Source organism: Neomonachus schauinslandi, chromosome 4 (assembly GCF_002201575.2).
Source record: "Neomonachus schauinslandi chromosome 4, ASM220157v2, whole genome shotgun sequence".
In the NCBI taxonomy this organism is placed as follows: Eukaryota; Metazoa; Chordata; class Mammalia; order Carnivora; family Phocidae; genus Neomonachus; species Neomonachus schauinslandi.
In genome coordinates, this window is record NC_058406.1 from 63,648,215 (window position 1) to 63,672,711 (window position 24,497).

The 24,497-nt window shown below is 34.6% G+C and overlaps 2 protein-coding genes across 16 annotated transcripts in view; one reads left to right on the plus strand and one right to left on the minus strand.

The window, feature by feature from the left end:
• The window catches only part of NEXN (nexilin F-actin binding protein), a 42,941-nt gene extending 38,062 nt beyond the window's left edge, over positions 1–4,879 (plus strand). For 2 of the 3 annotated variants that reach the window (XM_044914548.1, XM_021678177.2), the window contains 3 exons: positions 1,029–1,250; positions 3,072–3,257; positions 3,499–4,871. In XM_044914548.1, coding sequence (XP_044770483.1) covers positions 1,029–1,250; positions 3,072–3,257; positions 3,499–3,870 — 780 coding nt within the window. In that variant the 3' untranslated portion in view covers positions 3,871–4,871. Of the gene's footprint in view, positions 1–1,028; positions 1,251–3,071; positions 3,258–3,498 lie in introns of all 3 variants that reach the window. The other variant, XM_044914549.1, reaches the window with a different exon arrangement.
• Positions 4,876–24,497, minus strand: part of FUBP1 (far upstream element binding protein 1) — a 32,757-nt gene continuing 13,135 nt past the window's right edge. For 3 of the 13 annotated variants that reach the window (XM_021678168.2, XM_021678167.2, XM_021678162.2), the window contains 8 exons: positions 23,943–24,103; positions 21,145–21,296; positions 20,976–21,055; positions 17,748–17,885; positions 15,969–16,043; positions 10,198–10,257; positions 9,972–10,117; positions 9,504–9,593 (listed from right to left, as the gene is read on the minus strand). In XM_021678168.2, the coding sequence (XP_021533843.1) occupies positions 9,585–9,593; positions 9,972–10,117; positions 10,198–10,257; positions 15,969–16,043; positions 17,748–17,885; positions 20,976–21,055; positions 21,145–21,296; positions 23,943–24,103 (821 nt within the window). In that variant the 3' untranslated portion in view covers positions 9,504–9,584. Of the gene's footprint in view, positions 6,421–7,348; positions 7,396–8,328; positions 8,368–9,502; positions 10,118–10,197; positions 10,258–15,968; positions 16,044–17,747; positions 17,886–20,975; positions 21,056–21,144; positions 21,297–23,942; positions 24,104–24,497 lie in introns of those variants that run through there. The other 10 variants (XM_044914543.1, XM_044914539.1, XM_021678176.2 and 7 more) reach the window with 7 other exon arrangements.

Below are 24,497 nucleotides of genomic sequence, written 5' to 3' on the forward strand. Positions count from 1 at the left end.
TTAAAGAATTGGAGCCCAATTTTGGTGGACTCTTCTCTTTCTTGGCAGGATATAAAATTGAGACTAGAAGTGATACGTATCAAATGTAGGGATTTTGCCAGGCTGTATTGTAGAAAGAGTTCATTCAGTTAACTTCAGTATTAAGAGTGATAATCAGGGGCACCTGGGTGGCTCAGTTGTTGGGCGTCTGCCTTCGGCTCAGGTCATGATCCCGGGATCCTGGGATGGAGCCCCACATAGGGCTCGCTGCTCGGTGGGAAGCCTGCTTCTCCCTCTCCCACTCCCTCTGCTTGTATTCCCTCTTGCTGTGTCTCTGTCAAATAAATAAAATCTTGAAAAAAAAAAGTGGTATTTATTAGACTATCATCAAAACAAAGACAGGAGGAACTTTAGGATACTCTGGCTCTATATAGAGATTAAAAAAATCATGTCCAGGGGGCTAAGTGACAAGGCAAAAGGCCACACGGTATCGAAGTCAGAACTAGAACTTGTACCTGACTCCCAGCCCACTGTTCTTACAATTATAGTTCATTTTCCCCTAAACATGGATTTTCCTATGCTTCCTAGGATGTATAAAGATTTTATTTATTTGACAGAGAGAGACACAGCGAGAGGAACAAGCAGGGGGAGCGGGAAAAGAAGCAGCCTTCTGCTGAGCAGGGAGTCTGATGCGGGGCTCAGTCCCAGGACCCTGGGATCATGACCTGAGCCGAAAGCAGACGCTTAACGACTGAGCCACCCAGGCGCCCCATAATCTTGATATGCATATTTTAGTTTTAGGAGGTTATAATGAAATATTAAATCAAGTTTTGAGCCATATCCCATAATGAAATATTTTAAATAAGATGTTATCTAAAGTCTTAAATTTGTAGCATTACTTTTAATCAGTAAATTTAGTAATTGTATTTAGGGAACAGGTTATTTAAGCTTTATTTTTGGCTTCAAGTAAGAAATGAACACCTTTTGGATGGTTTATTGTACAAACTAATTTTCTAGTATTTAATATATAAAAAAAATTTTTTTTGAAGGAAGAGGAAGAACATGAAACCTTCGAATTGAGTAGGGAATATGAAGAATTAATCAAATTGAAAAGAAGTGGCTCTATTCAAGCCAAAAATCTAAAAAGCAAGTTTGAAAAGATTGGACAATTGTCTGAAAAAGAAATACAGAAAAAAATAGAAGAAGAACGAGCAAGGAGGAGAGCGATTGACCTCGAAATTAAAGAGCGAGAAGCAGAAAACTTTCATGAGGTATACTGTGTTTAATAGTTACAGTATAGTAATTATGATGAACTTAGAAATGTAACATTGACTTTGAAATATGGTACTTAATCATAGGTATATATAACAACCCGGGAACTAAATAGCAAAAGCACATTAAGATCTTAAGAGACTTTGAAAGGTTGCCTCAGTCTAGCATTGTTTCAAAAATGGCTTTTATTAGAATTAAATAGCCTATTGTGAACATCACTCTGGAAAAAAGTTTAAAAATATTTATGGCACAGGACGCCTGGGTGGCTCAGTTGGTTAAGCACCTGCCTTAAGCTCAGGTCATGATCCCAGGGTCCTGGGATTGAGTCCCACATCAGGCTTCCTGCTCAAGTGGGGAGCCTGTTTCTCTCTCCCTGATGCTCCCCCTGCTTGTGTTGACAATAAATAAAATCTTCAAAATATTTATGGCACAAATTTTAGTTTGAATCATTAGAACCAGTGTACATATGGGTTAAAATAAACTCCAGAGATTATTCATACTTAAGGATGACGCCAGTAAAGCTTAATGATCTGCTCAAAGTCATGCCAATAATTCAGTGACAGAGCCTAAATTAGAATTCAGAGGACATGAATTTGAAGTACCTCCAAATATTAAAAAGGCAATTACTAGATGACCCATGATGTTCCTTCCAACCTAAGGTCTAGTTATGAATATTGCTTTAAATATGATCTGGAGAATTTTTTCTGCCAGAATTGCCATTTTATAATACTTAACAGCATTTAACTTACGTTCTTCTAGCAATGAATTTTCATCAAATAATCAACTAATAAAGCAGGTGTGGGAAATTGGGCAGGCCTTCAGAGACTGTTAGAAGACAGAATGAAGAAACTGATGCAAAACATGCATGCACCTATTTTTCTTATGTAGGCCATTATTTTAGAGCTTGTTTCAGAATTTCCTTCAGTTGGGTGTGGTATCCTGAAGCAATTTCTTAGTACTGTGAAATATAAATGGTGAGACTTCCAGACAGATCCATTAAAAGCCTTAGTTTAGAAACTTTACCTAAGGTACTTTAGAAACCCTGAATTAACTGTACCTGTAACCCGTTCCACTAAAACCTCCCTCAAAAGCCACCAGTGACCTCATTATCACCAAATTGTTTTACAGACTCGTTGTTTTAATAGTTTAAACTCTGCACTTAGATTATTGCTTATTTCCATGGTTCCCAGCTCTTACCCTAAATAGATGACTAACCACCTACTTCAACTCAGTGATTTCCCCAACTTCCAGCCAATGCCTCTTGCAGTTGTCTTTCCACTTACTCTACCTGCAAACACTCATATGCCATTTGACCATCAATATATTTTGTTGGGTGAAATTCATCTCAAAGACAGTTATTAGCGAAGAAGGGTGAGGAAGGAAATCATCAAGTGGGAAGTAACAGAAATTGCATTTTTTCTGTATTACATAGGAGGGTGAAGAGTGATGGACAATCTTGTGACAAGGGAGTATTTTAATAGTTGTTAAAATGTGTAACATCCCCACCCTTTTGTTAGTATTATCAGCCAGCACAGAGTTGGTTAAGCAAATAAATACACTGGGACTCCAGTGATATTGTATAACCTTTACACTGGGAGAAAAGGGTTCTAATTGTCAGGAGACTGTTATTCAAATAAAACTTTCATTTTTCACAAATTAAGGGATAGTGAAAATTTCCACATCTGAGTATAGCACAAATATGTAAACCAAACATGAGTCATTATTTTGTGCCTATAAATGACAACTTCATAACTATTAATGCTTTAGTTCTTGTTGGTTTCTAGAAAACTAATTCTTATTCTTGGCCCATTTTCATAAAGGAAGAAGATGTTGATGTCAAGCCTGCAAAAAAAAGTGAGGCCCCATTTACTCATAAAGTGAACATGAAAGCTAGATTTGAACAAATGGCTAAGGCAAGAGAAGAAGAAGAACAAAGAAGAATTGAAGAGCAAAAGTTACTACGGATGCAGTTTGAACAAAAGGAAATTGATGCAGCACTACAAAAGGTAGCAGGCTTACATACTCTATTTTTCAAATATGCTCTTAAAACACTGAGGGATTAAAAAAATTTTTTAATAGCTTTCAGGTCAGTGTAATGTTTTATAAAGTACACATTGTAGTAGGCATATTTACATGTTCTTTGGGAAGCAAAAACCCATTCACTCAGGAAATTCTTTTGCTAAACCGTTGTCCTGAAAATGCTACTTTAAACACCAACTTGAATGTGCTTATTTATATTTAATATAGAAAAGAGAAGAGGAGGAGGAAGAAGAGGGTGGTAGCATCATGAATGGCTCCACTATTGAAGATGACGAGCAAACGAGATCAGGAGCTCCGTGGTTCAAGAAGCCTCTAAAAAACACATCGGTTGTAGACAGTGAGCCAGTTAGATTTACTGTTAAAGTAACAGGAGAACCCAAACCGGAAATTACATGGTGGTTTGAAGGAGAAATACTGCAGGATGGAGAAGACTACCAATATATTGAAAGAGGAGAAACTTACTGCCTTTATTTACCAGAAACTTTCCCAGAAGATGAAGGAGAGTATATGTGTAAAGCAGTCAACAACAAAGGCTCTGCAGCTAGTACCTGTATTCTTACAATTGAAAGTAAGAATTAATCACTTAATCTAGAACTTTTATTCTCTTTAAGTTTTTTTCCTTTAAAAAAAAAATCACTTTTCTTCTTCTCTTTTTTAGCTGACGACTACTAGCTCCCCTTCCCTCTCCCTGGAACTTTCTCTCCCTGCCCCCCCCCCGACTTTCTTACTACACCCATGTTTTCTGTGGCGGGGCCAAAATGGAAACCAGAAGTGCCACTATGTTGACTTTTTATTCCTTTTCATAATAGTCTTCAAAACACAAGCTCATCTAAGGAATAACTTCTTCCTTTCCAAATGATCACCAGATTCATCGCCATATTATGCAGAAGTTAAGGTGTATCCAATGGGGTAAAATGGAAAATTTACTCAATTATTAAAATACATTATTTTGCATGAAAGAATGTCATTTATGAGCTATTTTCACCGAAAATTAGTCCAAGATAGTAGAGACTTAATTTGGAACCTATCAATTTGAGTTTTCCTTAATACATCATTTTCCTTGTAGTTTCAAAGTCTTTCTGAAGCAGAGAGGGGGAAGGGGTGCCATTCCTTTCAAGGGAAAGGGGAAGCATGGAGAACAAAAGGAGGACTTTAAAGAAACAATTGCCAGAGAAAACTTAATGGAAACCACTGCCTATAGAGTTCTGAATGTTGAGAATAAATATTAACATGTACTTTTCAAATGTGTGTAATATATATTCAAGCTTATAAAGCCAATTCATGTTGTGACCTAGCCTGAACAAACTGTTTAGTGAGAAAACTTTGTATCAGTAGTTTATGCAGGAGAAAACACTTTCAACATAATGAACGATTTCAAGATCTAAGAAAAAAAAATGGCACAATCTTCAATTTTAAAATCTGGTCTTCAAGTTTGTAAATAATTAACTACCATGTTCTAGTACCAAGTTGTTTTGTATTTTAGTTTTCTGGAAGACAACTGTATTTTACAATGTAAACTCAGTAAAGTAACTTCTGTATTAAAAAATAAAGTCAATATTTTAGAAAAGAAAAACACTCCTTTATAATATTGATCAATGTACATTTATTTTTTTTATTGAGGAAACCATAATCAATACAAAATTACAGCAATCATGTGCCCTTTTACATACAATGTCATTAAAGCAAACTCTAAACCACAGTTTGTAAAGTATTCAATTTACCTCAAGTCCAAGCTGCATCTCCCTAAGACACTGTTCCCATCACAGTAGCCATTTTAAGCCAATCTTCTTTTTACACACGGGTAGTTTCTGTAGAGAACACTTTTCTCAGGACGAAAATGCATCGAGCATGCATAAGAAAAAATATATATATATATGCGCAAATACATTTAAGAGTTTCTATAGGGCTATCATTGAAGAAAATAAAACCTCGGGATTTGCTTCTTAAAAGCACCAATTTAAAAAATCCCTCAGAAATTTATACTGTGGCAAGAAAACTCAAATGACTAAACAAAAAATAAGGTTATTTTCAGAGTCAAAATTATCTTTAGTATTGTTAAAATAATTTTAAAATGAGGCAGAATTTTCAGAAAATAAAAAGACATCCTCATTGATCATTTCTACATCCTTATTCTAGACAACAGATGTTTGCAGATAGAGCTGGTTCTCCTGGCAGAGTATTCAAACAAATGTTATCACTTCTGCATATATTCCTATTTCCCTCTTAAGGTACTCTGCCACTCCTACCCAAACCCACCCTTATGAATTAACTACCAAGGTATTTGTCTAAGGAAATATAATGTTTATAAACAACTAGTATCAAATCATTAGTTTTAGTATTAAAACCATTTTCATTAGTTAAAAATAAAAGTATACTTTTCATTTCTAAAAGAAACATCAAACCATAAGAATTCTACATAACACCACTCTAAAATATCATTAAAAATGAAACACACTGTCAAGTTTTTTAAGTGCTAAATAATCAGTTCAATTTCAATCTAAACATTGTTTCTACCACTCCTAACATCCATTGCATTCAAGTCAACTGGCTCACCTTTTCTGCTTTCCATTTATTTCAAGGTTAAGATCAGCGCCATTTAAAAAAAATGCAGTACCAGTGAAGGCTTATGGTAACGAATAAAAAAAACTCGAGATAGAAACAATGCCCCAATATCTATTAGCATTCATCTATATTTTATAAAAATGCAAACTACAACTAACCAAAACTTGACAGGCTCTTAAGGTTCAAAGAGCTCCTTTGTATTATCAGTCTTAACATACCTATCATTGACTATTAAAACAATACATACACACACATAAATGTGGTGCAGTAACTATATAACTTACAAAATTTAACAGTTCATGGAACATTCAAGATCAAGCGAATAGCACTTTAAAATGAAAAGTGATCAAAAGCAGGTACATTACACCCTATACCATATTATGTATGGGAATACATTTCATATTTCTCAATTATGATTTGCCAATTTTACCTTCTACATTGAGCCCTTCTATGGTCCATGCTCATCGGCTCACCAATGGCATACACTCAAAGGATTCCTCTTTATGGGTAACTATCTCAGGACCTGATTTTATGAGCTATGATTTGGTGCTTGCAGCATCTTCAGCACTGTGTGTGAAAATGAAGGCAGTATTTTTGAATATTTTTCTTTGTTGTAGAGATAAGCAGGAGTTTTTAAAAGGATCAGCACATTTTAGAAACTGAATAAACAAAACTGATATGATGCTGCTTTAATACATTCATCTTAACTCAAAATATGTACCAGTTAAAATCATCTATAAGAACACAAACATTTTAAACTGGCAAAAAATAAATGCAGCGTCAGTTATTAAAGTATTATAAATCAGAAAAATACTGGTTGCTATACAGATTATGAAAGGTTATTTGCTATACAGTTAACATTTCACTGATGCACATGCCTTATCAAAAACATACTGCCAGTATTCCTTATAATTTTTTCCTTTTTCAGTGTATATAAAGATTATGAAAACTGAATTGTCTAAAAAAAAAAAGTCATAATAAAACTCTGACCAATAATGTCCTTACTGAATTATTATACTTCAAGAATAAGAAAAAAATAAAGATTCCAAGCTTTGGAGGGCAAAGAAAATGTCCTGTCAATCATAAAAAGATTGTGAAGGCTGTTGAAGTTTCTAACCAAGTGATTTCCTAAATCTAGAAAACTGTAATTGCCCTTTCTTAATTTTAACAATCCCTCTATAGTTGGGAAAAGATCACAAAAAGTTTGGATGTAGTTCAATTACAGCAGCAATCTACTCATCATTTTTTTCGTTTTCATAAAAAACAAAACAAAAAAAACCCCAAAAAACAAAAAAACAAAAACCATTACCCAGAAATGTAAACAGTTGTTTGAACAACTTACAGACTTTCCACTGAAATGGTAGCATAAATAACAAAATACATTTTGGGGAAGCAGTAGCAGATTGCTTTTGAATTACACAACCACAAAAACCTCACAGGGACAACATTAATGTACTGAAATATTTATTTATATATGTCCTTAGGTTGTGCTTACCTGTTGCTTTTTGCAGCAGAACCTAAGGTGGAAGGTCTGGGAAGGCACTGTGAAGTATAAATAATTGCACTGTTTGCAATTAATAAAGATTTTAAACCTTAAATGAATCAAAATCAACAGCCTCCAATTTGTGAGTTATGATACTGAATCCAACTGAACTATTTCTTCAGTTTAATTAATAAATGCACCACTTTCCTAAAAGGTCATCTATAAAACAGTATCATGCAAAATACTGAAATTGTTCATGTCAATAACCCTACTCTTAAAGATAACACATAACTAACTCCTTACTAAACTTGAAACTAGAACTATATATCCATATCTAAATAAGGGCAAGGGAAGTCACTCCACGTTCTATAAAACAATCAAAAACATTTCAAAATATCTATAATGAACTGAACTGCTATTTTCTACCCTGTAAGTAATCTCAACATTTATGTCCTTGTACATCTCCCTTAATAGTATATTCAGAACAACTGGTGCTCCCCACCAATGAAAGAACTAATATATATTTATGAAATGGTGTTAAACTGCTACATTGCTTAATATTCGCAAACTGAAAACCACTTGTCTGATACATTTCAAGTCTTTCATATTAATATAGAAGATATGCATATTGTACATTGAAAAACAATATATTTTAGGAGCACCAATGAGTAATACTATTCAATTTTAATGATCAGTTTTCTTTAGCTATAGCTAAAGCATATCAAAAATACTTACCCATTAAGCTCACTTAAAAAAAAAATACAGACCTATGTATTATTCTATGTTAAATTAAGAAGCAGTTATGGTTTTCCAAGATATCAGCACTGTATTCCAACATAATATTCACACAAAGTATGGCATTTACATTATGTGGAACATTGACAAAAAGATACTGTTGCAGTTCATCAATTTGTCATTCTGATGTACTTACAGTGCAATGCTCCTTGAAGGAACACAATCAAGGATGATACACAGCACAGTCCTCCTCACCCCTACAGAGCTAGTTCTATACTGGCTGGATCAAACCTGCACTTCAACAGACAATGGCAAGACAGACTGTATTTGCATGTAGTCTAATATATTAATATGCAAAGAGCCAACAAATATGCAAAGAGTAAACAATGGATTTCAACAAAATATCAGAACTTCAGCATGAGTGTTATAGAGTAATAAAGTGATTTCAAGTACATAAAAAATTAAGTTGATTCAATGATTGGACTTGTGCACTTACAGAACAAAGCTTATCTATACTGCAAAAAGAAAAAAAAAAAAAGAAAAAAGCTTGAACATTTCCATACCCCAATAATGTTTCAATGGCAGATGCACTGTAGCTATACTTTTTGCATTCTATTCACTTTTCTACCCTAAATTTAAAAAGAAACACACTAATATTGTATACATTGAAAGTTTCTTTACATGAAAAAAACTTCTTAATCAACTACTCATATTCACTATCCGAAAACTGTTTAAAAATTAGTTATGCTGAAATAGTCTTGGAAATCAAGTAATTATTAAATTAAGAACAGAAAGGTTAACTGTTATAGCAGCAGTACAGATCTGAAACAGTGGTCATGTATAAAAGGAAATTTCACTGTTAATGCAATGGAAGTATGCCAAAAGATCACTGTACACACATGCAGGTTTTAATCAAACAGAAGGAAAAAAAAAATGAAGATATCAGGATTACTTGTGCTGAAACAGCCAAATACAATAAATGGAAAAGATCCTCCAATCTACTACTATACTGCAAGGGGGAAAAAACATGCCAGTGTTTAAAAACTCAATTAATATTTCATGGGGAAAGCTTATATATTTGTGTATATGTATCTTAATTTATCATTGCTAAGAAATTATGAATCCTTTAAATACCCACATATCCAACTTACCGACACAGGAGGTTTCATATCATTTATTGTAAAGCACAAAACAGGCATTTTAAAAGTGAAAGTATACATTGAAAAAGTACATTTATATCACAAAGCATTGACCACATAATAGTTGCAAATACATTTGCTGGAATGTGTACATCTACACTAAATACTAAAAACAAACCAATTTTCATTTCTACACAGAAATATTAACCTCCTATCAGTAGTGATAGATATTTTGTACATTTTCAAAAAAAAAAAAAACACTATTTTAAACCAAAAACAAATTAAGATCTTCATCAAGTCGTCTGCATCCATATATTTAACAAAGGTTTTTTTCCCCCACACAATGAAGCAAATACTGTATTGTCCACTTCTTATTATTGGCCCTGTGCAGAAGAGATACATAAGAAATACACAAAAAGTTAAAGAAAATCCTTTAAATGGAGCTAACTCAGGAGTGAATCCTTTAAGAAAGAAAAACTGGTTAATATAAATGGTGGTGGCTTCTTGCATGATTTGCAAATCCCTGGGGGAAAAAAATTTATTTTTAAAATCAAAGGCATTGTAGAAATATTCAGCACTCAGATGCCAGAAAGCATTTATAAAAAACAAACAAAAAAACCCAAACAATAGACCACAGTACTTCATTTAGTTATGCTATGCCAGATAAAAATTAAAAAGGCAAACATAATCCCAGACAAAACAGTAAACATGCAGAAAACATGATTGGAATAGAAATCAACACATTAGCAAGTTTCGTATACCTGAGGTGCTGGAGGATGCTGTGGCATTCCCTGGGGACTTGTCTGGGCATAGTAGGCTGCTTGTTGTCTATAGTACTCAGCCCAGGCTGCACTATAATCTGGCTGACCACCTGGTGGAGCACCAGTAGGAGCAGGAACTGCTTGACCTTTGAGAAAACAGAACAACTTTGTTGCTGTAACCACAATTAAAAGCCCAAAAGAATCTCATTTCTAATAAAAACAATACCTTGCTTCTTGTAATATTCCTCCCAAGCTTTTGAATAATCTTGTGTCTGCCCTTGTTGACCTAAAAAAAACCCCCTAAATTTTAATACAAAATTATATCCACTGTAAGTACAGGTTATAAAGACAAGCACAGAGGGTCAGAATTGCTCCTGTTTTATTTTATATATTCATTAGTGTCCTATTTTAAATATTCATTAGAAAACTACTCTTGTAATTAAAAAAAATCAGAATGCTGTTTCTTTTTGCCTTATTAATATTAGTAACTTTTAGTTCTAGAGTATCACTATTAAGAAAAAGCAAAATCGAAACCGTGACAGTTTTAACTAGGAAAGGAGAAAATTTAGGTATCTTGATTCAATACAAAATTTATAAATATGTTCTAAAATGAGTTTGGAAAGTACTTCAAGTAAGCAATCTATGGTACCCTGGTACTGATGTTGGGCACAGGGATGGGGGAGACCATTATTTTTTGTCTTATTCATTTGGATGTTACACTATAGATTTTAAATAAAATGTAAATCCTTGATGGAGAAAAAGAACATTTTTGAGAAACAAACAAAAAACACCTGAAAGCTTTTAAAGACTTTATTAAGATCTGGTCAAGATTTTTGTTTCCTGATTAGTAACCTACAAACTGTGTGTACAAAGACTAATCTTCAAGATACTTTTTAATAAGATGTTAAAAGTTTCAATACAATGTACTCAGATCACAACAAAATTATATTAAAAGTAAGCTGAACAAAGGACATAAAGAACAATTACTGAGAGGTTCAAAGCAACAAGACCAATGAAACACAAAACTCAACAGCTTTCATAAGCAGCTATTTTTCTAGGCAGTGTAACTCCTGAATGACTAAAGAGACCTAACAACCTAAATACAATGCACAAAACTAAAATTGGCTCTGGATTAAAACCAACTTAACAAAACTCACACACACAGCTACAAAAGCACTTTTCTGACAACGAAGGAAATTTAAATATGGTCTGTATGTTGATAGTATTACTGAAATAATTTAAAAGTCTGCAACTTTGTAAAGGCTCAAGGCACAATATATATGTACACACACACAGACACAAAGTACGTATGGTAAGCTTTTAAAAAGTGTTGAATTTGAGTAGAAAATATAAATATGGGTGTTTGCTGTACTATTTTCTAATTTTCCGAAGGTATATAATTTTTGAAAAAAAAAAGGTGGGGAGAAAGAATGCGTATTTTCTTATTTAGCTCCTTTGAGAATTTTATTTAGCTTATAATTACTTGACCTGATGAAGTATGGCTAGACAAAAAATACTGAAGCATAGACACAGAGAAAGCTGTTATGTTTGTTGGATGTTGTCAACAAGGTAACTTTATATAGTTGCAGAAATTAGTGTCTATCAGCATCACAAAACTGGCTGAAGAACAGAAGCAATTCAGTGAATAAAATTTTAACATTTATGAGTAACTTTAAAAATCCAGGAAAACCCCCCCTTCTATAAATATAGGCAACAGCAAAGAAATCCCATGTAATAAAAACAAAATTCTCTTATTTTTGCATGCCCTAATCATCTTCAAAGAGGAAGTGAGTTTAACATTTTATCCTATGAGACACAATTCAAGCAAATCTGAAACAGGTTTCAATATTTAAGACAACTGCCAAATACCCCCAGGGTATAGTAATAAAACTACACAATGTGTCTTACAAACTGTACACTTGAAAACCTGCTGACTTAAGGCCAAACTTGGTTAAGACAGCAGCAATTTCTACCTTGGGTTTACAAAAAGGAACTGATCATTGTTAGATACTCATTTTATAGGCAAAATAACTAACATGGTAGAAACAGGGAGACACATTAAGAAATTCATCAAACTCAAATGTTCCCTACCCTCCCCCCAACTCAAATATTTCTGTGGGAAGTGAAAGGTAAACATATTAGACTCTAAGAAAAACAAACACTTGGTAAGTAGTAAACACCTCACACTCCTTTCCTGAAGGTGTCCAAAGAAAAACTTAACTCATTCCTCCAATCTGGGGGACAAACGTGATTCATTTTGCCCTGCTGAAAGTAAAGAAAGAACTCTTCCTATCTACTTGGGACTTGGCTATCCCCTAGCCTCTTGTGCCTCTCTGCCCCTTTTAGGAATGTCCTTAGCTTGCTCCCTTTATCCTTAGTTCAAAAACTGTTTGAGGCCAGATAGTTTAGTTTATCCTTTAGAACATTACTTAATATTTACATATAGGTTTACAATATATAAGGTTTTACTTTCATTTCATTCAAGAGATGAGACTTGCCCGAGTTCACATGTAACATTCCTGAGCCAAACCTGATTGAATAGATTTCCCTCTAAATTCTCTAAACACCTGCATCTTTCCCACACCACTTTCCCCACCACACGACCTCCATCACCCATCCCCTGGCCTTTACACCAAAGGTGCAGTGTCCACCATATCAGCGCTTAACATTAGAAGGGCCTTCCTCAACTCCCAACTTTTCCAGAAATGCCTTCACTAGCCCTCTTCCAAAGGGCAACTGCCAGTCTCTACTTTGAAATCCTTTTTCATCTCTCTTTAGGGTGTTTACTTATTATAAAAGTTCCCTTCACTCTAGCTTCAAAAATACCTACTCTTCCATGTTGGCTGCCATTCCTTGTTAAGACTTAAAATTTCCTTCATTAACCCTCTAATAAACTCATCTTTGTGAATTTCTCTCCTAAATTCTGTTGGTGTTAATCCGAGGAAATTTAGAATTGTTTCAGAAAATGAAACGAATTTAAAAACTTAACCCCTGTTTCAAGAGGTTTATTTTATTATAAGTGAACAATGACAAATTTATAGTGTTAGTGGGTATTTTCTGTTAACAGAAAAAGCTGTAATTTGCCTTCAAAAGCTGGGACAGCCTACCTAGTTTGGTAAAGAGGGCACTGGGATGTCCAGAGTCCTAGAAAATCACAGCTCTGCCACTGGAAGAGTTCAACTTGGCCTCTCCCAATAGGGGACTTAGATTTGGAGATAAAAGATTTTTATCTTCCTAATATTTTATTACTTTCTTCCCTTTCATTTAAAAATCTTGAGGGCATCTGGATGGCTCAGTCAGTTAAGCATCCGACTCTTGATTTCAGCTCAGGTCATGACTTCAGGGTCGTGGGATCAAGCCCCACATTGGGCTCCACGCTCAGCACAGAGTCTGCTTCTCTCCCTCTGCCCCTCCCCCTGCTCAAGTACTCTCTAAAATAAATAAATCTTAAAAAAATAAAATAAAAAATTTTTGAAAACTGTCTTAGTCAGTAAAGCATGTGGCTTGATCTCGGGGTTGTAAGTTCAAGCTCCCCGTTGGTATACGGGCTACTTTAAATACATATGCATGTACATACATACATAAAAATCAATCTTGAAAACTGAACTATTAGTTTTATGCTTTAAGGTCGCTTATGCGCAGTTGTTCTAAAAGGATCCTAAGGACCAGCAATGCACCTAGGAGAAATTAAGGTAGTTAAGCAACCAATCATTTAACAAAAGAACTTTTAAAGGAAAAAATAAATTGACTTTGTAGCTAACATTAAAGACCTGGCAATTTAACATTATTTCCTTTAAGATTTACATGTGAGAGAATCATTAAACTAATCCTTTGCTCAATAAATTAACAGCTGATCAATGTCGTGCTATAGAAGAACACATAACTGGAAAAAAAAAAGGTGGGGGTTAAGGAGGCTCTTAAGCCAAACATAGTGTTATTTAACTATTTCTGTAACATTTTTCTCCACAAAGGAGTCAACAGAGTCCAGCATACTATCTATAAAATTAAAATTTTACAGTCAGTAAAGGTAGAAAATGAAAAAAGGATGGCAAGGTGAAAAGTCTATCCTTAAAAATCTGAATGGTAGTAAGACCTCACAGATTACATTCAACACGCATCCCTCGCTTTGGGCAAGTAAAACAAAATACTAAACAGTAATTAATGGCCATGCTGCAAATGAATGGTAAAATACACTAAAACAAAAGTTGCACTAATTCCCCAATAATTTTCTAGGTCCACAAACAGTCCTATTTTTACTCATTTTTAATATTAACGTAGGGAACATCTCTGGCTTATTAACCACTGTGAAAATATAAGCTGGACCCAATGATTTTTAACTGCAACAATTTAATTGCAAATCCTCTAATCTTTAAAATGGTGACACTATTTAATACAAGTTATTAGAGTGACCATAAGTCCTGACAGAACACCATCCTCAGTTATTCTCAAAACTATCCAAATCTGGACAATAAATTATGTGATCACCCTAAATAGAATATACTGTTTTGAGGAAAAACAATTTTTCTTTAATCAGAAATCAAGCTGTGTAAAACATTCTTATCACCAAGTAAATGTAACCCACACAAAAAAGATTAATATAACTACCCTTCTGGAAATTTTTCTTTCTGTGGAGGATGACAAAACATCCATGGGCTGAGAAATTTAGGCTGAGAATCTCAGACTGTATCTTCTGAGAAAAATTCTATCATCTATAGATTCATTCTATTCCAGTGAAGGATGGATAAGTTTATCTGTTTAGCTTTCATTTGTGGTAAGTGGCTGTGGTATACATGTGTTAATTTTAAATGACTACCACCACAAGCTTCTAAAAGCAAAAACGATCTGTTCAGAAATACAGTTGACCCTTGAACAACTCAGGGTTATAGGCACTGACCCGTGTACAGTTGAAAACTGTACACATGTAACTTTGACTTCCCAAAAACTGCTAATAGGCTTCTGTTGAGCAGAGGTCTTTACAGGTAACAAACAGTTGATTAGCACCTATTTTTTATGTTTACGTATTACATACTGTATTCTACAATAAAGTAGGCTAGAAAAAAAAATACTAAGAAAAATATAAAGAAAATTCATTTACAGTACTGTAAAAAAAATCTACTTGTAAGTAGTCCCGCTAAGTTCAAACTTATGTCGTTATTAAGGGGTTAAGAGCATAATATCAGGTTCCAAGTGGTCCCAGGAAAAGGCCAATTTGGGAGCTAGACTTGGGATTTACGCCCTCTAGGGAGTTCAAATTCTGCTTCTACCACTTAGTAGCTGTACATGACATGTTAGTGGAAATACAGTCCTTTTCATTAGTAACAGTTTGTAGTAATATAGTTGGCAAAGTACTTGATTAACAATTGTATCCTCCATTAGAATAAAACCAGAATAGCTCTTGCTATTATGCCCATAATCACATTCTCAGCTCTATCACTATGTTTGGCATGTGGTACGTGCTCTACAGTTACTGAATGGAAATGGCCTTTCTAGGTGACCTTTTCTTTTTCATATATGCAAATGTTATTTAAGTAATTAATGTACTATGTCACTGTCAGTTTTATTTTGCAGCAGAAAATACCACACACAACCAATTTTTGCTTGGCACTCCAGAATTTAACCTATGCCAGTTAGGCTATTAATATATGTAACTATCTTTGACAAAAGTGCAAATAATATCCAATGTTGTATGTGTCAATGGGGCAATTTTTAGTTTCAATTATTAAGTGGTTGACACATACATTTAGAAATAAGATTTCCTTGTTATGTGACCACAAATTTAAGAATTATCTGTAACAACCTTGCTACACCCAAAAGTTGTGATTTTAGAATGCGTTCAATTATTCTCCAAGATTTTAAAAGTTAAAAATAGAAACTCCCAGTAACAAAACCATGATACAAACATGGTTTTCTCACAGTCTTCATCCTTCTACTGTGATATTTACTAAATGCTTCAACTGCAGTTTAATTAAATGTATAAAAAAGAAATGTAGAACATACCCATTTTCTTGTAATACTCTTCCCAAGCCTTGGTATAATCAACCTGTCCAGCTGGAGCTGGATTCTGCTGATCTCCTTGTTTAAGAAAAACAAAAAACAACAAATGGTAAGATTAAGGGTTTCAAAAGACATTCTTGGCCCTTTCCTTCTGTTCCTTGAGTGGAGAAATTGGGAGCGGCCTGCCATAGTGAGTGAGGGTGCTGTGTGGTAGTGGGATTCTTGCTCGTGCCAAAGACATAGGAAGCAGGAGGTATAGAGGCAGTCAAAGAAAATCTGTCTATATACAATGGAAGGAAGACTAGTCACAATGAGCATTTAAGTAAATTCACTGGTTAAAAAAGGAAACACAATGAAGATACAAGGTCTTTCACCATTTATAAGCATGGAAAGGGAAAAAGCTTTCTAGAAAGAATCCTGAAGTGTTATAATGGAACTGCAGGAGATACAATAGTCTTATAAATATATACATACATAAATTATTTATGTTGTTTCATATATGTGTATGTAGATATACATACAGGTAAATTTCTTAGCTCTGTATGCTGAAAGGATTTAGAAGCAATGACAGCTTGGTAGCAATGAACACACTGAGTTTGGTTTCTTAGATGATGGTATTTACTAAAAGGAATCAGGGCTCCTTGGAAAAATAGCTGATTCTAGGGCTTGAGCCCAGAAAGCACAAAATAAGCATCTTATTGTGCAAGAAAGTAAGGATGTGCTTAAAGAATGACAAACATGTCAAAAGGATACAGGAGCCATCTTGAAGGTACTCCTGATTAGCCAAAGCTAGGGCAATCTGATAATCATATAGTAAAGATAGTTTAAAAACACAACATGTTGAATAAAACAGAAGGCCATACTGATAGAAATAGAAAAAAAACTTCTTCCTTATAGTACAATACCAACTAATACATATAAAATGAATGATGTAAATAAAAATTATCATCATAGCTGTAGCTGAATCAAGAATGTGTTATCAGAGAAGTTGATATGAGGAAAACAATACTCATATAATCTCAGTATAATTCTCCAAAAAATATTTAATTTCAAAGAGAAAAATGCAATTTTATAGTATAGAAACCTGGCAAGACACCAACATGACCAAGGGACTATGGTTACCATCTCCAGGGATGAAGCAGGTCAACATTACATGACCCTATGATATAATGCACTAAGAGCACAGCATTATTTTAGAGGTACTGCCAACCAGCAAGTAGGACCTCATGATCTTGACCTCATCTTTGTGAGAAAAAATTGAAGGAACCTATGTTGATTTGATCATCATCTTGCAAAACAAAAGGTCTATACTTTTTTTGCCAGATGGGACCCTGGATCAGAATAGAGAAACTGATGGGACAACTGGTGAAATCTGAGTAAGGGTTTTGCATTGGGACAGTAATGACGTATCAAGGCTGACTGACTGTTTCAGCGGGCTGTATGATGGTAATGTATTTTTGGAGTAATACAGAAAGAGTACTTAAGGTTACTGGGACTTCCTGTGTACAGCCTGGTCTTACATGGTTCTCAAAAACTACTGGTAATGGATATGGGTATGTATGACAGGGTAAAGGGACAAATGGGAGGTGAGAGATAAAATATTAACAGCTAGGTTACCTGGGTGTTCTGTAATGTATCTTACAACTAAAACTTTTATGAAAGTTTGCAATTATTTCAAACTTATTTTTAAAAAGCAAAGTCTGCTCACTGAAGCTATAGTTATATTGGAAATTTCCAAACACAAGTTTCTACTTCTACATACAAAATAAATTCTTTAATTACCATAGTTACCTTGTCCATTGGTCTGGGTTGTAGTTGGTGCACCAGCAGGAGCTGCAGGTGGTGGCTGTGCTTGCTGTTGATAATAGTGAGCGTAATAGGCAGCCCAAGCTGCTGAATTTGGATCCGTTCCTGCCTTAGCTAGAATAAACACAAGTTCAAGGTTTGCATCTGAAGTCCAATATCTCTCTCTCACACACTCTCTCTCTCGTAAATAAATAGACCTCCAAATTAACTGGTTATCAAAAATAGTAAATGGGAAGTTTTCAATTCTATTACTTTGTCATCATTAGCGTTAATTACAGAAAAGTGAGGTGCAGAGATTAAGTGACGTTCTTAGAGAACTAGCTGAGTGGCAGAATTAGGATAGGAACAAAGCTTTTTTGTCTCCAAATCCAATGCTTTGCCTCAAACCATCCTGTGGCCTTGGTTTCTTCCTAAACTGGTTTTGCCTCAAGCACAGCAATTCTACATGACAGAGGACTACAGGAAAAGGATTTCTAGGAACTAACCTGTACAAGAAACAATTACTTTAGAACTATGAATTCTGTCCTGTCTTGCTTTCAATGTAGAGACAATGTAAAAATCTTAAAAAATAAACAAGATTTAGCCATATTTCATCTCCTCATATTTCACAGTAATTATCCTAAAACATACACTTCATGTTACTGCCCTACTTGAAATTCTTCATTTATCCCATACAGTCTTCAGGGCTGTCAAAGCTTTTTTTAAGTGCAACATTATCACTCAACATCTTTAATGATCTGACTCCCTGGCTTATCCTTCCCATTCTAGCCATATCTTCCCCCATTTGTCAATATTTTTCCAACACTCAAATTCTGGTCACAGTAAACTGCTTGTACTTTTCAGAAGTTGCCACGTTCATTATCTGGCCTTAGACCATGTTATGCTTTCTCTGTACTTGCACCCTCATTTCATCCTTCATAAAAATCAAACTCATGCAGTAACAGTTTGAGATCTCTCAGTCAGAAACAGAAATCCTCTTCTTGATTCTGTCCTTTATATCAAGAATATCATTTGACACTATAGATATGTCTTTTTAAGTTTATATTATCAATAAAAATGTAATTTCCTTTGCCAGACTCTGTATCTACATGAAATCTGTTTAGCCTTTATCCCAAATGGGCAGCAAGTCTCAGGTGTTTAATAAAGTTTGAGAAAAAAGGAGCAAGGATTTCTAGAATGATACAATGTCTAAGGTAATACAATTTTAAGGCATGATCCACACCCTCCACACCTTCCTCAAGTAATAAATGTAGTGCTTTTCTAAGTTGCATGTTTGTCTTAATTGTGTCATTACCTGTATATTAATACAAATATTTTACTTGACACCATCTCTGTCTAGAGAAACTGAGATAAAACAGGCTTTAGAAAATGATACTTGTACTCCTGAATGTGTAGAGGGTATAAGAGAACCAGTCTCACAGTTACATATAATACCTACAGAGAATTTACTAATTATTCAACATGATTATCTTTCACTTATCATATTATAGGTAAGAAAAAAAATATAGAGGAATTAAAAAACTTGCTTACTATCCCAATTACTAAAGTTGTAGCACTAGGGCTTATCTAGGTCTGATTTACTCTGAAATCTAAGTTCTTGACTACTACATAAATCCTCAACAGCCCATTTATTTTTCAAAGAATAATATTTTAGTTCAGAGAATACGGACTTTGTCATTATGGGGCCACATTTAAACACCAGAATGTTAATCAAATTCACTAAAACAGTTTCATCTAAATAATTTTGATTTTTACATATTGCTAAGTCTAATACAAGCAATATCTAACCCCAGCTGCTATCTTTTAGCTAAATGGGTTACTTCTTTTTCCAAAGGCAATGCTGTAAGCCATATTCACCAACCAATTCTTACAGTGGTGACTTAAGTACTACTCCCAGTGAGAAAACTTGACTGTGATAGAGACTACTTCTGATTCCCAACATTTTTCTCAATCAGTGAGCACTGACCCAAACAGTGCTCATAAGGTGCAATCCTGCAGATCCAAGTTTCCCCTAAACTTGCTCAAACTCTTGAATCTCTTAAATTATGTGATTTTTCTGCCTAATCACATCATCCCAGTTAGCTTACAAGAGGGAAGGAAAAGTCTTTTCATTCTTAAGAGATGTTTAAACTATTATACATTAAATTATATTTGACTCAGTCAACACAGCACTGCTAACACTTAGAACGCACTTTTCTGCTATACAACGTAAACTAATCTTTGCATACCCACATCCTTGCACACTCAAGTTGTTTCTTGAGTGAGTGTAAGTTGTGGTTATTTGCTCACTGTCATGCTGTGCCATCATATTCCAAAGAGCACACCTCCTATGAAATTAAAGTATGTTATAATATAGGGCCACATTTAAATAACAGAATGTTTAGTCAAATTTACTAAAACGATTTCATTTAAATCAATTATTTAATTCTTTTAAGAAATAAATACACTAGTGTGGAAAGGAATCCATAATTCAGTACCTTCCTTGAAACTAATCCAGTGAAAGAGGCCTAAAAGATAGGTAGTAGGTGAGAAAGAAGGATCATAAATAAATGTTAATTGGTTTCGATGAATGCCCTTTTGACCATCATGGAAAGAAAACTAGAGGATGGCAGATGCAGTAACAGAATAGAATGTATATATAAAATCCAGATCTGAACAGAGAATACATTTAACTAAATGTATTTTTGAGTTCTAACATGCAGACATTAAACACAACCCTGATTTTTACTAATATGTGAAGTTACCATATCAGGAATATGAAAACAGCTTATATATCTTATTTGAGAACTTCAAAGTTTAATACTCAAGTATTAAATGCTCCATTAGACACTCACATAATTCTACAAATAAACGTACACTATTCTTTCAGGGATAATGTCACAATTAACACATTATACATTTGATAGCACTGGTATTTAAAACTAAGACATTGTACTTCTTCCTGTAGTTTTTGGCCTTTAGCACTCTGCCCTTATCACTTTGAAAGGACAGAAAGCCAAATGCAAGTAGAAAAAAGTTCACTGAAAACAGACCATGTTCACACCAATCTTATACACCGTGGTAAAACCAGAAACTAAGACTCCTGCTGAAAGAGTGTTAAGTGCAGAAAAATGCACACAATGTAGAACTGACACTAGAAAATTTAAAAAGGTAACAGGAATGACAAACAATACAATTTACACATGAATGATAAATGTCTTTTACCTGGATCAGGAGGGGCCTGTTGCTGCCAGTGTGGATATGCATTTCCCCACCCCTGGGGAGCATAAGGAGCTGGAGGACCACTGAAAAGATAGAAATCAACATAAAAATACAATTTACCAAAAGCTAGAATCTTTGGGGGGAAAACCCCAGAACCAAACTCAATACTTACTGAGGAGCAGGGCCGGGTGGTCCTGGATTATAAGGTGCAGGGTTGTATGGTCCCATTGGAGTTCCAGGCCCTGGAGGCCCAGGAGGCCCATGGGGACCTGGGACACCATGGGGCCCATGGGGTACAGGCGGCCCTAAAGGATTTACTGGGCCCTATAAAAAAGCAGAAAGATGCAAAAAATCAGAAAAATGGTAACGGCTGAACAATTCAAAGGCCAAATTAACCTTCCATTCCTACCCTTTTATATAGCCACAAGCAACATATTTTAGATTTTCCTTCATTTTCTCATTCATGTTGCTTAAATTCTTTACCATACTGTGACATGTAAATTCATTAAAATCAACAGCATCAGCAAATTGAAACATCTTCTTTACCTTCCATTCTATTCCTTTCAGAAGACTATTCCCTTTTCTGTTCTTTCCTTTTTTAATTCTTACTTTTACTACTCCTTTATCATTTTAATCATGGATGCCTATGAAATATGTTGTCTCTAGCTTTTCTTTTTCTGCATCCATTCTACATTTATTTTCCTCACAATCAGACAACCACCTTGACAATATATTCCCCAAATTGCTTAGGGCTTATATTGTGAATTGTCTACTGGGTACTTTACCAATAAAATAACAATTCTCACTCAAAACACTATCCTCTTCACAACCTTTGTGTCACTGAACTGCACTTACATGAACAATTTAAATTCATTTCCTCTTGCTCTTTATCATTTTCCAAATACCATATCTTCATATTCATATCACACCACATAATTAATAAAGCTTAGTTGATTTTCCTTTTCATAATCACTTGTAAAGACCACTAGACTAGATTTAACTGTCCTAAACACAGCTTTCGTGCAGTTAATACAGATCATGATGTTTTGGAGCGAACTGCTTAAACCGCATTTGGTTGTCTATTTTCGCACAACAAAATAATGAAGCTAAACTTCATGACTTTTAAAATCCTTTTTATTACTTTATCCCTTTAAATCTCTAACTTATCATTATCACTCACTTCTACTATCCAAAAACAATCCTTTCCAAAAAGTAAAAAAGGATTATCGAAAAAGTATTAATATTTTTATAGGGCTATGTGCCACTCTTTTAAGTGACACACACTTTATTTAATCCCTACAGCCCCATAAAGGAGCTACTATTACTCATTTACAGAAGAAACGGGAGGCAAATGAGTATAAATAGCTTACTCCAAGGTCACAAAGTCAGTAAATGACTCAGACTATTCTGAACCCTAACACGTGACTCCCAAGAGTCCACGCTCATAACCGCCATACTAAACTGCTTCTCTATAACCTATCTTTTTGCCCATCAATCCAGAAGAAACCTTGATCCATGCATACTAAGCATTGTAAAACCCAAAACCAAGATGTGTTCATTTTTCTAGCATCAATCTCCGCCATTACCGAGTCCAAAATTATTTTCTTCATGTTTTTGAACATTTACTGTCCATCCCATAGAACTTACAGTGTTTGTATGTATTTTTATAATACATTCTTTTTGTTTTTAAGTAATCTCTACACCCAATGTAGTGCTTGAACTTACAACCTGCGATCAATAGTTGCATGCTCTACTGACTGAATCAGCCAGGAACCCCTCTGAGACATTCTTTAAGCATCTTTTGTACATCTATATTTGTCTTTCTCCATAACAGAAACAGTGTCAAACTTCTTTTGTATCCCATTCATAGCATGGCAAACATTAAGGAGAATTTTCCTAAGAAATTCTAATGGTTATTAGTAACTTAAGATGCTCCTTTACACCCTATAGTAAAAGAATGCAGTAAAGCACTAGTTCCTCACTTATAAGAAAGCACAATCAAGACTCTCTATACATTTTTTGTACTACCACCAGGAAACTTTTCTACAGGAAAAATTTCCAAATTTAGCCATGTACCAGAATCACCTGGAACATCCTTCTAAAATTAGATGCTGGGCCCTGTTCCAGACATTCTGAATCAGAGCTGTGTGGTATGTGTAAAGGTGGAAAGCATTCAAGTAGTACACATTTAAAACTCCCTAAGTGATTGTCAGTCTAAGAGTTGGATTTGTAAATTTCTACTCTAAAGTGGGGGATGCATACAATTCATATTTACCTCACCAGGGTTGAGTAAAGTAAGCCCTTATTAAATACTGAATTCCCATTAACTATGCCCTTCAAGTAATTCTATAACCCTCCACCAACCCTAACATCATATCTGCAAGTAACACTACCCGTTTATTTATCCACACCCAAATATAAGGTTCTGAACACTTATAAATGTGTATTTAATTGGGTTATTTTTCACTGCTGGAGAATCTTTTCTATGTTATATGTACCCATTATATGATGAAACCTATAATCTTAGACTAGAAATTGGCATTTTTTCTGTATAGCCATTACAGGAACATGTGCATTAATGTCTTATTTAACTAAGAGGGCCTTTGTATAAATTGAGGCTGGTTATTTATTTATGTATTTGGTTTCTTAAAACTGTTGTGTGTGTGTGTTTTAAAGATTTTATTTACTCATTTGAGAGAGAGCACAAGCGGGGTCAGGGATAGGGAGAAGCAGGCTCCCTGCTGAGCAGGAAGCCCCACATGGGGTTCAATCCCAGGACCCCAGGATCACAACCTGAGCCAAAGGCAGATGCCCAACCAACTGAACCACCCAGGCGCCCCTATCTATTTATTTTTTAAGTAAGCTCTATGTCCAATGTGGGGCTTGAACTCACTGCCTGGAGATCAAGATTCACATGCTCTACTGAGCCAGCCATGCACCCCTAGAAATTGAGGTTTAAAGCATACTCACACCAATCTTTTCTTCTATAAGTTGCCGCGCATAGTCTATTTGCTGTGGAGTGCCACGAATTGTAAATAGTTTCATATTAGGATCTGCATTAGGTGGAGGATTTCTCTGAAGTTCTATTCTTGCACCAGACTGCTGGCTTATGCTTTTTATGGTTTCACCTCCTAAAATGAAAACACATTAATTTCTCTAAAGATTCAAAGGATACAAAAGGAACTATCCAAAAGAAAATGGTCACAACTAAAAGGGCCATTACAAAAAAGTTTTGAGCAGTATCCTATCTGCCAATGTTCTTTTGGGATTTCCCATTTATTCTACACTTTAAATCAAGTTATATAAAGCATTCATGCTTCTCCTAAAACACATTCAAGTTTTAAGACATAAATTAGTATGCCTACACCCAACCTTAAAATGAATAACAAAAAAACTCTAACTTATCAAAATACTTGGCTCAAATAAATTGCTTTTACAAGTAACATAAACTAACACACTTACAAAAAAATTCTAAATTTTAAGAAGATATGAGTCAGGAAAATTTTCTTACAACATTAATTAGAA